Source organism: Ipomoea nil, unplaced genomic scaffold (assembly GCF_001879475.1).
Source record: "Ipomoea nil cultivar Tokyo-kokei standard unplaced genomic scaffold, Asagao_1.1 scaffold2779, whole genome shotgun sequence".
NCBI lineage: Eukaryota > Viridiplantae > Streptophyta > Magnoliopsida > Solanales > Convolvulaceae > Ipomoea > Ipomoea nil.
Window position 1 is genome coordinate 1,009,307 of NW_017619207.1, and position 16,997 is coordinate 1,026,303.

Here is a 16,997-nt window from a genome sequence, read left to right on the forward strand (position 1 = left end):
ATCAAGTTTAAGGGCCGCCCAACCCTTAACACCGGTCTTTTTCTGCGGAGAAAATGACCAACTTCCCGGGCCATGATAATATTGTCAGTAAGCAGCCTATCGGGGACAAACGCGCTTTGTGAAAGCGATACCACCGAGTCTAGAACCCCTTTCAGCTTATTAGCCAGAACTTTTTCTATAACCTTATAGGCTACATTGCAGAGTGCAATTGGGCGAAGGTCCGTAACTCTCTCCGGGCTTATTTTCTTCGGAATCAAATCGATATTTGAATCGTTAAGACCCAGCGGAAAGGATCCCGTATTAATGCAGTGCAGGACGAACATTGACAAATCAGGAGTCGACTAATCCTCCAGAGCTGCGGAACTAACGAAGGAGGATTAGTTAACTTGGGGCTTCTGTCCCTCTGAGTCTCTGACCCACAAAAAAAAAAAGATAGATATAAATAAAATTATTAAATTAGTGAAAGAAAAGAAGGAAGAAACTATGGATATGACGATTTACGTAGTTAGACTTTACTTACCTTATAGACATTATATAAATAGTAAATTTTAACTATCATGATAATAAGGGGCGTTTGGTTCCGAAATGTGAGATTTGATGCCCTAAATAATAATATTACTTTTTAGAGATGATGTGAGAATGTGAGATTATTAAAATGTAATAAGATTACCTTATTATGTGTTAGTTGTGATTGTGGCATGAGGATGTAACATTAACATGTTTAGTTAGAGTTATATTTTATTTTATATAATTTATTTAAATGCTCTCAATACAAATAAATAAATAAATAAATAAATAAATATATATATATATATATATATATATATATATATATATATATATATATATATATATATATATATATATATATATATGCTGGTTTTATGACTTTTGGGTAGTCAATGGCAGGCCAACACTACCGTTAGAATAACGAGAATATAGGAAAAATATATGGAGAAAATATAGGAACTTTGTATTTATGAGTATTACTGGTGAATAATGAAAGTTGTCCCCTGTATGGTGGAAATTGCCTCACTCCCCTCTATGTAAGGGGTCTATTTATACATATTTTGGGCCTAAAGCCCTATAAGGAATAAGAATTCTAGACTACCTCATATTGGGTGTCTTAGTTACATAATAAGACCTAATTCTATTATATTAGAAATAATGAGTCCAATTCTGATTATATTGGGAATAATAAGCCCAATCCTTAACGAACTCTTGAGTTGTTCCGTACTGAGTATCCTTCTTGGGCTTCCTTGATCCAGTTACTTTCTTAGGCCGGTCCATGTGGCCCAGGCCTAGTATACCATCCATCAATATATATGGGGGGGGGGGGTAATTTATTGGGAAAGTTGGCCCAACCGCACTAACGGGGTGTCCGTCTTTATGGGTGATGTGTTAGCCCAACAAGAATAATGGAATTCTATCGGGCTAAGGAAAGAAGGAAGTTTGGAACAAAATATTGTTAGAATTATTACTACGAGTTATCAAACCCACGACCTCAAGCATAACAACACAAGTCCCAAACCACCAAGCCAATCAAGATCTTGTGTGTTAAAGGATAGGAAGCTCCACTTAGGCAGGGGAGTGTGCTAGAAGTAAGGTAGTGGGGTGACACGTGTGTGGTCCAGAATGGAGGCTGCCAGATGCCGTCCATTTGTCAATCATCCGTGAATCCCTCAACAATATAAATAGGCACCCTTCCCTCCTTTTTAAAGGCACCCCTTAACTCACCAAACCCCTCTTGGTCCATTGGTCTGAGTCTTCAACCCCTGCTGGTACACCAAGGTTTGAGTCCTATCGGTAATATATTTAGTTTTATTTCATTTATTAGTTCCCTTAACTTGTTTAGTTATTATTTTGGGCCGCCATTTTGGGCCTGTACCTCGGGCTTTGTACGTACTATTTTGGGCCTAGCGCCCCGGGCAATAAAGTTATTCTTTGCCCTACCCCCGTTCTATATTTCTATACCCGGTTTATGGTGGATCTGGTCCCATTAAAACATTCATTGGCGGCGTCTGTGGGGATCGCTACGATTAGCCCGTGTTTGTAGTCTCTATTATCTGGGCAAGATTCTGAGGTAATGCCCAAATGGCTGATTCGCATGATGAGCTACCCTACGAGGTAACACACTTAGCACATTGAAACGCTACCCTGGTGAGTGCACTTTTACACTTAGTTCAGTAAATATTATGTTTATTTCCCGAGTATGTGCTCCTATGTGCTATGCATGCTGGCCCCACGGCCATTCAGATGATCGAGTACCGGACTCACAAGGCGAGGTAGGTAGTCCATGTACAATTGGCGAATGGGGCGTGTGGGTTATCGCAACCCACATGCGCGGACTTGCCCCCGGCAAGCCGCATGGTTTTGGCGGATGGGGCGTGTGGGTTATCGCAACCCACATGTGCGAAATTACCCTCGGCAAGTCGCATGATTTTGGCGGATGGGGCATGTGGGTTATCGCAGCCCACATGCGCGGACTTTCCCCCGGCAAGTCGCATGGTTTTTGGCGGATGGGGCATGTGGGTTATCGCAAGCCACATGCACGGACTTGCCCCGACAAGCCGCATGGTTTTTGGCGGATGGGGCGTGTGGTTATCGCAACCCACATGCGTGGACTTGGTCTCAGCAAGCGGCGGCATAGTTTTTGGCGGATGGGCCGTGTGGGTTATCGCAACCCACACTACCCCATCCTGCAACCATTGGTTATATTCATCGATTAAAAAAAAAAAAAGAAAAAAAAAAGGGTGCATGCAGGTACAGCATGGAGAAGGAGCAAAGACATCCAGTGAATATTCGAAAGAAGCATGGACGTACAGCATGGAGAAATCAACAAACGCAGGACAAAGCAACAAGGGAGAACAGTGTAAAACAACAAAATATTCAAAATAAGCCGGGTACTGACTAACAAGGAAGATATCCAATGCAAGAAGTGTGTCCAGAAAACCAGATCCTGAAGGCGAGGCGATGAAGCAAGTAATGAGTCGATGGCTGTCAAGGCTGTGCGATAGCGACGCGCGATAATGGCATGGCGCGTAGCAGCGTGACGTGTGGTAGCAACGTACGATGGTGGGGGGAACAAAAAATATCTGGAAATTTTGGAACTAGAAGTTGAGTTTGGAAAAGGAATGAGGTGGTGGTATTGAATTATACTTCCTTCAAGCATCGAGATGCCTAAAGAAAGTGGGGGACTTGTGATGGCGATATGGGACCCCAGGGGGGGCCACTTTATTGGGAAAGTCGGCCAACCGCCCTAACGGGGTGTCCATCTTTATGGGTGATGTGTTGACCCAACAAGAATAATGGAACTGTATCAAACCCACGACCTCAAGCATAACAACACAAGTCCCAAACCACCAAGCCAATCAAGATCTTGTCTGCTAAAGGATAGGAAGCTCCACTTAGGGAGGGGAGTGTGCTAGAAACAAGGTAGTGCGGTGACACGTGTGTCGTCCAGAATGGAGGCTGCCAGATGCCGTCCATTTGTCAACCATCCGTGAATCCCTTAATAGTATAAATAGGCACTCTTCCCTCCTTTTAAAAGGCACCCCTTGGCTCACCAAACCCCTCTTGGTCCATTAGTCTAAGTTTTCAACCCTCTGCTGGCACACCAGGGTTCGAGTCTTATCAGTAACATATTTAGTTTTATTTCATTTATTAGTTTCCTTAACTTGTTTAGTTATTATTTTGGGCCATCATTTTGGGCCTGTACCTCGAGCTTTGTACGTACTATTTTGGGCTTAGCGCCCTGGACAATAAAGCTATTCTTTGCCTACCCCCGTTCTATATTTCTATACCCGGTTTATGGTGGACCAGATCCCAATAAAACAATCAATATATATATATATATATATATATATATATATATATATATATATATATATATATATATATATATATATATCGAATAGTTTATAAGGGAAAAATTGAAATATTGAAAAGTAATGTAAGAATACCTGAAAAGAAGAAGATAATCACATTACCTCAACATTAAATTAACTCACAATTTTATGTGACAGTTATATAATATTATTAAGGTAATCACATAACTTAAACCAAACAAACTTTTATAATATTACCATACTCATATTATCTAAATAATGGTATATAACTTGTACTAAAGGCTCCAAATGTATAAAGTGAAGTACTTAGAGAGTTATTGTTTAACTCATTTTTCTACATTTTTTTTTTGTGTGTGTGGGAACTTACACTATATTGGACTAGAATGATAAGGAATCAAGGGTAATTATACTAAGATACTAAGACTAGTCATTGTAATTTCACCATTTGCCCGTCTTTGCACCCTAGACTCAAAGGTACGCGAAATATTTTACATTTGCATTTGTTTTAGAGTTAATACTGAATTTAGTCATCGATTATAATAATTTTTCTTGAGTTGGTTCTAAACGACTTTTTATGTTTAATTAGGTCATATATTAAGATAACTTGGTAATTTCATATCTATTAATACTCAATTTAGTCATCAATTATAATATTTTACCTAAGTTAATCTTGGGTTTACCATCAAAGTCAATAGCCTAATTAAACACAAAAAGTCGTGTAGAGCTAAATCGAGAAAACCCACTATATAATCGAGAACTAAGTTGGGTATTAAGTCATTTATTTTATGTTTCATGAAAATGGAAAAATGAAAAATGAAAAATAGAAAAAATGATATTTTTAAAAATATTGGAAACCAAATGTGAGGAAAATATGTAAATAAAAAAAATATAGAAGTACATTTGTAAAGATTTTTTTCTTAAATATTAATTATTTCATAATTTAAAATATTACTAATAAATAAAAATAGTGAACCAATTGTCTAAATCACTAATAAAAGCTAAATAGTAAATACCAACTACCACAAAGTCAAACCAGCTTGATTGGCGTGAGTGATTGTGCACTCTTGTTTCTTAAGAGAGGTGGGAGTTCGAACCTCCTCTTGTATGGAAAAATCGATCTGGCAAGCACTAACCTCCACTTACATGGAAAACCAATTTGTCCCTACGGGCTGGACTTAAAGGTGCCTCATACAGTTATGATCTACACAGGACGGGTTGTTATATCGTGCACCGCGGTGCATAATAGCGTCAAACACTACAGTGTGTCTAAACCGACAATAGGTCATATATTTTATTTTTAGATTATAAAATGAAATTGAATAACATTTCAAATATTTGAGTGTATATTGTGCAATGAAGCTGTAATTATATTCAAATGATCATGTAGTTGTGTTTTAATGAAATTATAGTATATATAAAATAAAATTAAATAACATTTTCACATATTTGAGTGTATAAATATTGAATGCAACTGTAGTTATATCAAAATGAAACTGTAGTTGTGTTGAACTGAAACTGCAGTGTATACAAAATAAAACTGAAGAACAGAGTTATTTTTTGCGAAGATTCTGTTTCTTTTCATTAAATAAAACGACGTCGTTTTGACAGTGTCGGTTTAGACACACTGTACTGTCTGACGCGCGGTGCATAATCGATTATGCACAGCGGTGCACGATATAATTTGCCCACAAGACATCTCGTGGTCTAATCCAAAAAAAAAAACTACCACAAAAGTCAATTTAAAATGACACCTCGTGGTCTAACAAAAAAAAAAAAAAACTACCACAAAAGTCAATTTTAAAATAAAATACAATGTCTAAGCTTCAAAATATTTTAAATAGTGAAACATTCTAGTCATCCCTAGCTACATATAAGCAATAATTTCTTGTGGTCAAACCAAAAAAAAAAAAAAAAAAAAAAAAAACACAAAAGTCAATTTAAAATAAAATACAATGTCTAAGCTTCAAAATTTTTTAAATAGTGAAACACTCTAGTCATCCCTAGCTACATATAAGCAATAATTTGTAGGAGAAGCAAAATAAATGGAATAATTATTTTAAGGGTAAAAACGTCCATTTAACACCGAAGGGAGAAATTGCCACTTTTAAAATAATTGAGGATGCAAATATGGATATATGAATAACTTAGAAAAAAAGTGCTATAAACCTATAATTCAAGGGGGGAAAGTGTCATTTTCTCAATTTTAAATAATAATTAAATTGTTCAATTTTTTCAAAAACAAAAAAGGCAAAAAAAAAAAAAAAAAAAAAAGGAAGGCAAATTTTAAATAAACTTCATTCATTTAAAATTTTAAAAATCATGACGAAATATGCACTTGAACTATTTCATAAATTGACAAGTCATTAATAAACCTCCAAAATTATATCTAAACTTGATAAAAAGTACAATTGACTTTTTTTTTTTAAGTGACCTTCTAGTTTATTGTTGATGTGGTGACTTATGTGGAACTTCGGCTAATGTATGTGCTAGGCTCCTCATGACCAAAAAATTGCATGAAAGCATTCAAAAAACGTCATTGAAGCCCTCTTCTCATCCATATTTAGATGAAGATTGATTCTTTGTCCTTCTTAGACAACGACTCAATGTCAACTAAAGGGTGTTTGAAAAATAGTTCTTAGCTGATTGAGTTAGTGAGTTTGACTAATTGATACCATTAGTTAATTGTAGAAAGATGTTTGGTAAATTATTTGTTAGTTAATATATAGCTGATTACATTATAATTTATTTTCTCAAAAAGCTTATTGAAAAAGCTGCTTTGAACAAATTTTTGAATTTTAATGTTTTGGAGTAATAAACTGTTACAAAAAGCTGATTAACCAAACACTCATATTGGTTGTTTAATCAAGTCAAACAACTAATAGTGGTCAAATAAATAAAAATTGGCTGATAAGCTAATTATGTTACCAAACAGGGCATAAATGTTTGTTTGGTTCAAATATGTGAATTGGAATTCGAATGATAATGATAATCAAATACTTGGTAATTGAAATTAGTTTTGGTGAAAGTATTTTGCATATTTGGTAGTAGGGTGGAATTGAAATGATTACCAATATTGATGTTTGGTTATGTATAACCCTATAATCATAATAAATGTTTTTAAAATACAAAAACAAAAAATCAAAGTAATTGATCTTAAGAGTGGAGATGAAGTGAGTGAGCAATGCAGTGAGGAGAGATGAGTGAGAAAGGCGATAAAATGAGGAAGGATAAGGCTGAATTAATGGAATGATACATGATTTAAAATAGGTAATGAGTTTTGTAATTATATGGGTAATCAAATCCTATACCTGACCAGGACTATATGGTCTAATGGTACCCGGGTTGGACTTCCATTTGGAAGGTTGTGAGATCGAGCCTCAGTGGAGGCGTTATTGGCTCTTTGTGTTTCAGTAACTTTTTTAAAAAAGTTATCAACCAAAGGCCTTGTGCCTTGTGGTTGAGTAGCATAGTTGTGGCCGCTCAAATGAGAGGTCTTAGGTTTGAACCCCAGTGTGGGGGAGAGTTAATAGTACTGGAAAAAAAAAATAACAATATGTATGACTTTCATTCCCATTTCTTGTGTTTTATGCAGTAAAAAAACAATATGTATGACTTTCATTCCCATTTCTTGTGTCTTATGCAGTTGAGTTAATTACATGGTCCATTGACATTTACCATTTTTTATCTTTTGACTTTAGTAAATGACAATAGTCAAGGGACTATTCTTGAAATTAACTCTATGCAAGAGTGATTGCAAGCTTGTAGCATTTGAGCTCACCTAAATTTATGGATTTACCTAAATTTATGGATTTCGAAAGTATTTTGGGGTATTGATTCACAAAGACTGATGACATTTACCATTTTTTATCTTTTGACTTTAGTAAATGACAATAGTCAATGGACTATTCTTGAAATTAACTCTATGAAGAGTGATTGCAAGCTTGCAGCATTTGAGCTCACCTAAATTTATGGATTTCAAGTGTTTTGGGGTATTGATTCATAGAGACTGAGGTGTTAAGCACTAATTAGGATTGATTATTGTAAAGTTAGCTCAATCGCAACGAATAAAAAATTAAGTTAAATTTAAACTAAATGTAAATAATGAAGAGAGATCGATAAAGAATGTCTCGAAAGCAAATGCCATGGATTGGTATAATGCCTATCATGAACTAAACTAAATAAGGTAAAAATCTAGTTTAATCCCTCACAATGAGAGGAATTGCACTAAACTTCCGGATGACACTCTAGTTTTCCACCTGAGTATACTAACACGCAAGATTCACTACTCTCATAGTATGCAAACTAACAATGCTAACCCAATAAGAATAAAAGCAATTCAACCTTGCCCCAACAAGGTTTTTTTTTTTTTTTTTTTTTTTTTTTTTTTTTTTTAGAAGTAAAAGGGAAATATCATTAAACATCAAGATCCATCGATAAAGCATTTGCAATGAAATCTAGAGGGGTAAAAAACCACTCCATACATTTGGGTAAAGAACCAGTTTCACGAGCTAACAAATAAGCAACACGATTAGTAGACCGCTTAATAAAACAGAAAACAAATTGAGAGAAATTTCTCATGATTTCTTTTAGATCATCAATGATTAAACTAGCGGAGGAGAAGTGGGTACCAACTTTGATTTTAGAGTAAACTTAGGGAGCATCAGTTTCAATCTGAATACAATCATAATTTAACTTTTTGGCCTAGCTCAAAAGCCTCACCATTGCTTAAAGCTTCAACTTTCTTAGAATTTAAAACACCATTACTCGTCATGCTTTCTCTTCAATCCTACGATTGAAGCATGAATCTTGCACCTACTATCTTCTTATTACAAAATAAAACGTAACCTACCCCTAAACTATTAAGAAATTCCTCTTTGTTGACTACATTTTGGAAGAAATCCCTATAGCCGCTACCTGAGGGTGGGCACTAGATAAACTTGACTCTTGTGTAATAACCTACAAACCGCACCGGAGAAATACACTGTACTTGAAAGATCATGTGTAATCGATTCGATCAAAAAAATGTTAACAAGAATTAAACTCATGATCTTTTAGTATAGGAATCATGCTTCACTCACTCGCTCACCCTTCGGGGCTATCGTCCCAACATTCGACACTATAGAGAACATGTTGCAAGCTCCCCATCAAAACATGAGTTGTGTCTTTGAGATTGCAAGACCACGCATGCACTCTATATGTAATGTCGGTATGTAATGTCACAACTGACAAATCTTTATCTATTTTCCAACATTTAATTTATCATAATATGAAGTTTAATTCTTTTTCTTTCACCTTTGAAATCAATTTCCTAACAAATAATATAAACATTAAAGTTGAAAAACAATATAATTGGGAAAAATAGATTGATGAAGAACTTTCATTGATTAGGGCACCAAAGGGTGTCTAAAATGGTAAAATCAGTGGAGCTATGCCCAAATGAAAGCTTGCTTTGGGGTGGTACCAAAAGCAAAACTCTTCTTTAATACTTTTAAAGCTTTTAGGACAATCTCTTTTTCTTTTCTATTTTTGTGATGGTTTCCCAACTTTTTCCCAAACGGTCCTTTGGAAAAATTAAAATACCAAGAGCAATAGAAGCCCTAATATCTTGAAAAGATCAAATATTCTCCACTTTGGTGATAGAATTTAACCCTTTATCCATATCCTATCAACTTATATCAAAATAAAATGCATCCAAATTATAATACAATCAAAATATCCTATATTCATGTCCCAATTTTAAGGTTAAGAATGGAAGTTTTAAAATGTTTTTAGTTTAGGGTATTTTTAAAAAATAATAAATATTATAGCGAGAATCTTGCATACTTTGATCAAAGCCTAAGGTGATATAGATTAAAATGTACTCTCCTCATTTTATTTTATGTATTTGATTCAATTAATGAGAGTTGAATCGAATTATATAAATTTATTTTTTTTATTTAATTTAATATTAGTAAACAAATTTTGTGTGTGCATTTATTTAAAAACTGAATTAAGGCTGTGTTTGGAAACCCGGAAAATGACTTCTGGAAGTCATTTTCCGGATTTTTGGTGTTTGGCTACACCTGAAAAATCCAGTCAACGGAATCCATTTTCCGTTGACTGGGGAAAATGAGGCCAATTTGGCGGAAAACGACTTCCGCCAAATTTGGGCGGAAGTCGTTTTCCGCCTCTTCTCTTTCATTTAAAAAAAAAAAAAAAAAAAAAAATCTATGGTTTCCGGCGGAACCCAGTTTCGCCGGAAACCGTAACCATGGTTCCGGCGGAACTGGGTTCCGCCAGAAACCATAGCTTATGGTTTCCGGCGGAACTGGCCATAATTTTTTTTTTTTTTTTGTTTTAAAGATTTAAAATAAATTTCTAATTTAGAATAAAATAATTAAAATATTTAACTATACCATTCTACTCTCATTTTCCAGAAAATGAACCAAACACACTAAAACAGTTTTCCAAATGCAACCAAACACTGGAAAAGGAAAATGTTTTCCGGAAAATGACTCATTTTTCAGAAACCATTTTCCAGAAGTCATTTTCCTGCTTTCCAAACGGACCCTAAGAGTTTTGTTAAGACTCATTGTTACATGTTTACAATAATTAAACATGATAGTAATTTTTATTTGTTGATATACAACAAAACATAATAAAATGACAAAAGAAATCAAACAACTTAAGGTCGTACAATGATGACAATATCAATTAATAGTAACGACTTCACAACTTTTAGGGGTACTAAAACTAGAGATTGAGGAAGTAAAAATCATATCATGTCACCAAATTAAGAACGATTTTTTAATAATTAAGTTCCATACTGTGTCACGAAGTAAGAATGCGAGTATCATTTTCATTAGAAATATAGAGTAGGCTATAGATCGATAACAAAAATCATTATTATACGTATTCAATGTTATTTATTTAATCAAATTCACGAAAAATGTTATTAGACAAACAAATACACAAATTTAAGAGGGAAAAAATTTAAAAATAGTTAATTAAGCCAATACACTCTAATTGTACTATATATAAAAATATAAAATAAGGTTTATTACAAATAATACTAATTAAAATTATTGAATATTGTAAATTAGAAAAGAAGATAATTTTGCTTGATTAGAAAAAAAAAAGTTATAGGAGTGAAATTGAAGTAGAGTTAAAATAGTAGGGGTGCTGGTAGTATTTAATAAAGTATGCACATGTGGGCATGGTGTGAGGAACAGTAGCCATCACAGCTGGTCATCATATCAACTTTTCCCTCATAATTAATCCCTTCCCACACTCCAAAAGCTTTCTCTCTCTACTCTCTCTCTCTCTCTCTCCTCACTGTCTTCTACACAGGAGAAAGAATGTCCTTCTTCTTCCATTCCTTTACCCACATATAAATACATAAACATTTTTACATATAAATATACAAATATATTGCATACATACTCCCTTTCAGCTGGATTTTAATTTTCTGTGGGTTTTTTGTTTTTGTTTTTTTGGGTTGCTGTTCATTTTTCGAGGATTGGGCTGAATTTTCTTGATAAATATAGAGTGGGTTTGTGGAGGTGATTGCAGATTTGGTGTGGTGTGTGTGTATATATAGGAGAGTGGGGGGAGTGAAAACATGGGTGGGGTGACGTCATCAATGGCGGCGAAGCTGGCGTTCTTCCCGCCGAACCCGCCGTCGTACAAAGTGGTGACTGACGAGGTGACGGGGCTGCTGCTGCTGGAGCCGTTCCCGCACAGGGAAAACGTCGACGTTCTGCGGCTGCCGACGCGGCGGGGCTCGGAGATTGTGGCGCTGTATGTCCGGTATCCGATGGCCACCTCTACGCTGCTCTACTCCCACGGCAACGCCGCCGATATTGGGCAGATGTATGAGCTCTTCATCCAGCTTAGCATTCACCTCAAGGTGAATCTCATGGGGTCAGTTTCTCTTCTTTTGCTTTCTAGTCAAGCTTCTTCCTTAAAACCCGCAAGAACAAAACAATATATATTCCGTTAATTTGGGAGATTTTGGTTATTTAATTAGAAAATTAGTTGCTTTTCTTGGTAAAAAAGGTAGTGAATGGACGGACTGTATTCTCTCTGAGTTTCGAATTATTTAATTTATTTATTATAATCGATTTGGGACTAGTCCTGTTTTGCCCTTATTTCTGTTCTTAAGGATATTATTAACCCCAGTTGTATCACTTGTGTGAGCTCATCTTCATATATCCTAGAAATGTTCACTGAAATTTTTGGATTACAGACAGATATGAATGGTTTATTTTTTGTTTTTCCTGGTAATAGCATATTCCAGATTGGGACTACTTGATTTCGGGGCAATCTCTTTAGATCTATTCATTTTTTGGGCGATATTCTGCAGAAAGGCCAGAGCTAATTGGGAAGCTATTTGGCTACATTTGGTAGATGTATTGGATTGGATTATAAGCACGAATTGTTTTTCTTTTCGCGGGGTTATAAGAGGCATCTAGGTTGATTTTGGAATGTGTACTGTGGTATTGGTACAGTTTTGGACTTCTAGATGATAGTGGGTTCACAAGCATCGCAGATCAGCTAGTAGGTTTGATTTTAGATCGTTGCTTTCAAATGTAAGGTCAATGATACATGTGGAAGTTAAGATGAATGAATCAACATATTGCATCGTGACGTGGCTGGTGTGTGGATTTTGGACATTAAAATTTGTAGGATTTTATTCTTGCCCACAAAAGGTGAAATCCCTTGCCCGGGGCCTTCACACCTCGGCCCGACATGATTTGTGGAGGTGGTAAATCACAGTGACTCAGCAGCTCATTAGGTGGGAGGACCAGTGCCCAGTGCCCACAAGGAGCTCACCACATTGGGTGTGACTCCCATACTACAGTTGTCAAGGCTCAATCCTGCGTTCTTGCTCTCTATCTGCCACCTAGGAACCAACCTGCTACCCGTGCGGGTTGTAGGATTTTATTCTACTTATATGGAAAGGTGTACTATATTTTAAAATTGATTGAAGGAATAATATATGATGATCTAATTTTAAAAAATAAATAAAAAATAAAAGGTTAAAAGGTCGCATCTGTTCTGCTGTTAGCACCTAGCGTCTTCTCTGGTAGAGTGGGTACAATATAATATGGTAACTTGTGGAGGTTGGCATTTGTTTTGCTTTTACCTGTTAATCTGAGAGAAGAATCAGATGGAAATTTTAGTTTTCAGGCTACAAGTGATATATTAGTGGATTATTAACAAGTTGGCATGTGCTTTGACGTTATATTTAAGAACATTGGGAGTATAAAATTGCAAGATCCCTTATGAAATCTACGGTCTTTTTCTCTGGTATGGTATAAGTTGATGGCTGAAATAGTTTTAAGCCTAAAGCCCATATGAAATAACTGATTTACATTTTTTAATCATAAAACTATCTTATGCCCCTTTATTTGTAATCTTTAGGTTAGACACTTGGTTGAGCTCCATTTCATGTGTCCTATAAGGTTCACCATTAATCAATTGACTAATATAATTGTGCATTTCAACTCATGAATAGTATGATAGTTATGGATAGAACAGATTTTCAGGATGGGCCCTCCCGTCCTTGTGCATTTAAGCAAATCCTAAATACTGCAAACACCCTACAACTTGTTATAAGAGGGAAAACGGACTTTCAGAATAGGACCTCTGTCCTCTTTGTTAATGGATGCTTTTATGATGATTTTAATATTTTATATTGGCTTTTTTTGGGTGACGAGAGAAACCTGCAACCACTATCCAAGGGTGTGGGCCCGCCTTGTGACCTTAGCTGGCAAAGGATCACAAGGAGGTAAACTAGCCTAGGTTGCCCATAGCTGACCAGCTCAAACCAAAAAGCCAATAGGCCGCTCCCGCTAGGAGTCAAACTTGTATTGGCTTTAAGATGATACATACATATGGACTCAAGTCTATAAAGCTTGCAAAAACTTCTCAAGTGGGATCACCATTCCTCTTACATGTTTTCACCCAATCATAGTTTCAGCATGGTGAAGTTGAGACTTGAGAGTGATAAAGCTACCACCGCTTGTTATTAGATAGGAAATGGTGTACTTAACTACACACACACCCTATTATGATGTTCAAATTGCATAATGACAGTGTTCATATTCTATTTCGACGATTTTTCAATTGTAGCAAACATGAACATCAATTTAATACAATTTGAACTTTGTTATAAAAGCTGAACATTAATGCTACACAATGCGAACATCATTAACATTGTAGTAGAATCTATTTCTCTCCTATCTTTAACCAAGTGTTCTTGCTTATTTTTTGATCAATGCAGGTATGACTACTCTGGGTACGGGCAGTCCACTGGAAAGGCGAGTAGTTGCAAAAAACTTGGGCAATACAATTTCCATTTTCTTTCTCAAGTTTTAAAATTGCACTCAACATTTCACTGAATATCCTGTTTTGGTTTTGCAGCCAAGTGAGCAAAATACTTATGCAGATATAGAAGCTGCTTACAAGTGCCTTGAAGAAAGCTATGGTGCTAAGCAGGAGGATATTATCCTTTATGGCCAATCTGTTGGAAGTGGCCCCACTGTGGATCTTGCTGCTCGTCTGCCTCGACTAAGGGCAGTTGTTCTGCACAGTCCTATACTTTCTGGGTTAAGGGTCATGTATCCTGTGAAGCGCACATACTGGTTTGACATCTACAAGGTAAATGCTTGTGGCTTAGTCTACCACCTTCACTTTACAGTTTCAACACCATTTTTATGCTCTTGCTACTGCATTTTATATGAATATTTAATGTTTCACTTTGTAAATCTTTCAAACAAAAACTTCCACGAGGATACTATTTCCTGAACACATTTGATGGTGATGCCTGCAGAATATTGACAAAATCCCCTTGGTGAAATGTCCAGTTCTGGTTATTCATGTAAGTATATATTGATCTTTATTTATATAATAATGAAGTCGAGTTAATATCCGATTTAGTCCCTCGACTTTTAAATTTGCTCATTTTCTTCCCCAACTATGCAATTGTTAACCAAAATGGTCCTAATCTGAACTATTTTGGTTTGGAAGAAGGACTATTTTAGGTAAAAATTGCATAGTTGGGGACGAAATTGAGTAAGTTTGGAAGTCGAGGACCAAAGTGGTGAAATCCTAATAGTCGAGGGACCAAATCGGGTATTAACTCTATAAAGTCCATTAAACATTTGTTCTGTAGGCTTTTTTATGCAGTGTATGGATGTCTGTTTCTATGGCTTCTAGAATCAGTTAAGACTAGGAACTGTTTTATAGTATATGTAATAGGATTCCATGCAACTAGGAGGATGAGAATAACTGAGATCCATCATTTTAACCATATTCTACAATTGATGGGTCTTGAAAGTAGTAGTAGCGTTATTCAAAATAGCGGATACTAGGTTTCCTTGTGTGAGCTCATGTGCTTACAAACTGAATACTATCTCTTGAACCTTAATCTTATGGGAGGGGGCTGTAAATCACAAGTTTTCTTGACCCACTTTGTTTTGCTTCAAATGAAACACCCTAACAGAAATAGGGGGAAAATTCATCATTGGAGGGAAAATTTCATATTCTTTGTAAAAGAAAGTTAAAAGTTCCATTTTTAACTGGTCCCCAACAACTGCTAAATTACCCTATGTTCTAAGAAAAAGTGACATCTTGGATTGTTCCTATTGATAGTGGCTGCTGCCACACACACGTGCCATACTTGATTATGGGACATTTACTGATTCACACTAAAGGACCCTCAGAGTTACAACTTTTGTACAGCCAGCCCCTTCTATGGCCTACCCTTTTCCTTTTGAAGAGTGGTTGGGTTGGCTCAACAGGGAGAGGGAACCTTAATAGAACAGCAACCCAATCCCCAGCTGTGGCCCATGTTGGGTGTCATCCGAGTTGTCTTTGTCTGTCTTGATGAGATAAAGTAAATTTCATAATGTTTATACATTTAATCTGTTTGCAGGGTACTTCTGATGAAGTAGTTGATTGCTCCCATGGGAAGCAGCTCTGGGAATTATGTCAAGAGAAATACGAACCCTTATGGCTAAAGGGTGGAACCCATTGTGACCTGGAACTATATCCAGAATACATTAGACATCTGAAGAAGTTTGTATGTACAGTTGAGAAGCCACCTTCACAGCGGAGTATCTCAAGGAAGAGTGTAGACCGACCTGAAAATTCGAGGAAGAGCACCGACTGTTTTGAAGCCCCAAGGAAAAGCACAGACAGGAGAGAAAAGCCAAGACGAAGCACAGATAAAGCTGAAAAGCTGAAGAACTTCGAATACAAATTCTCCAACGACGAGAAGTTCTCAAAGCTGAGGATGCCTTTTGACCAGATGGAGAGATCGCGGAGGAGCGTGGAGATTTTTGAGAAGCCCCGTAGAAGCATTGACCAACAAATGGAAAAGGCACGGAAAAGCGTGGATTGGTTGGATAGGATTCGTGTTGGTTGAGCGAGCGCGAAGAGAGACAATGTAAATTCGAGCACGTACGTACGGTATTTTAGTGGATGGAGGGGGGAAAGGATAGAAGAATTGAAAAACATGATATGATTAACTTGTTAAGATTGGTGTCTTCTTCTTAGCTTCTTCTGTAATGGGAGTATACTTTGTTGTTTCTATGGTGTGGGGGAAAAAAGATGGATGAGATGACATTGTTACTACACAGATTAAGCAGCATGTCTTGCATTGCATGTGTTGATAGAGACAGAGAGAGAGAGAGACAGAGACAGAGACAGGGCAGGCTTGTATAGGAAATGTTTTCTGAAACTTGAGAGTGCCATTTTCCTAAGATTGCTTTCTTTCTTGAAATTCCCTTCTTTTAAAGAATCTGTTGCCACTCATGTTTGAATATTATTATTGCTTATGCATTCTGTAGTTAAGTTTCTTCTGTCTACAAATTTGGCAATCATATTTTGCTTTCTCTTTTCTTCCCTTCCTTTCCTGTGCTCTTGCTCTATGCTACTGTTCACCAAAGTCTAGTACCTTAGGAATCTCTGCAAGACTGCAATACAACATTTTTTTTTTCTTCTAAATCTATAAAGGATATTGTCATATGATGTACTCCGTATTAGATTAAAGCATCTATGGCTTACACAAGTAGTTCAGTTGGTTTGTGGATAAACAGATTATGAGCGAGGACACAAAATTCTTGAATAATAGATTATGAGCAAGGACACGGAATCGAGCCT

The 16,997-nt window shown here is 36.2% G+C and overlaps 1 protein-coding gene across 1 annotated transcript; it reads left to right on the plus strand.

The window, feature by feature from the left end:
- The first annotated feature begins 11,095 nt into the window (after positions 1-11,095).
- LOC109157367 (protein ABHD17C) lies at positions 11,096-16,706 on the plus strand. The gene is made up of 5 exons (XM_019305274.1): positions 11,096-11,750; positions 14,116-14,152; positions 14,256-14,492; positions 14,665-14,712; positions 15,769-16,706. Exons 1-5 carry the CDS (start codon positions 11,449-11,451, stop codon positions 16,258-16,260), a joined length of 1,116 nt encoding a protein of 371 aa, XP_019160819.1. The 5' UTR covers positions 11,096-11,448; the 3' UTR covers positions 16,261-16,706.
- Positions 16,707-16,997: the final 291 nt, after the last annotated feature.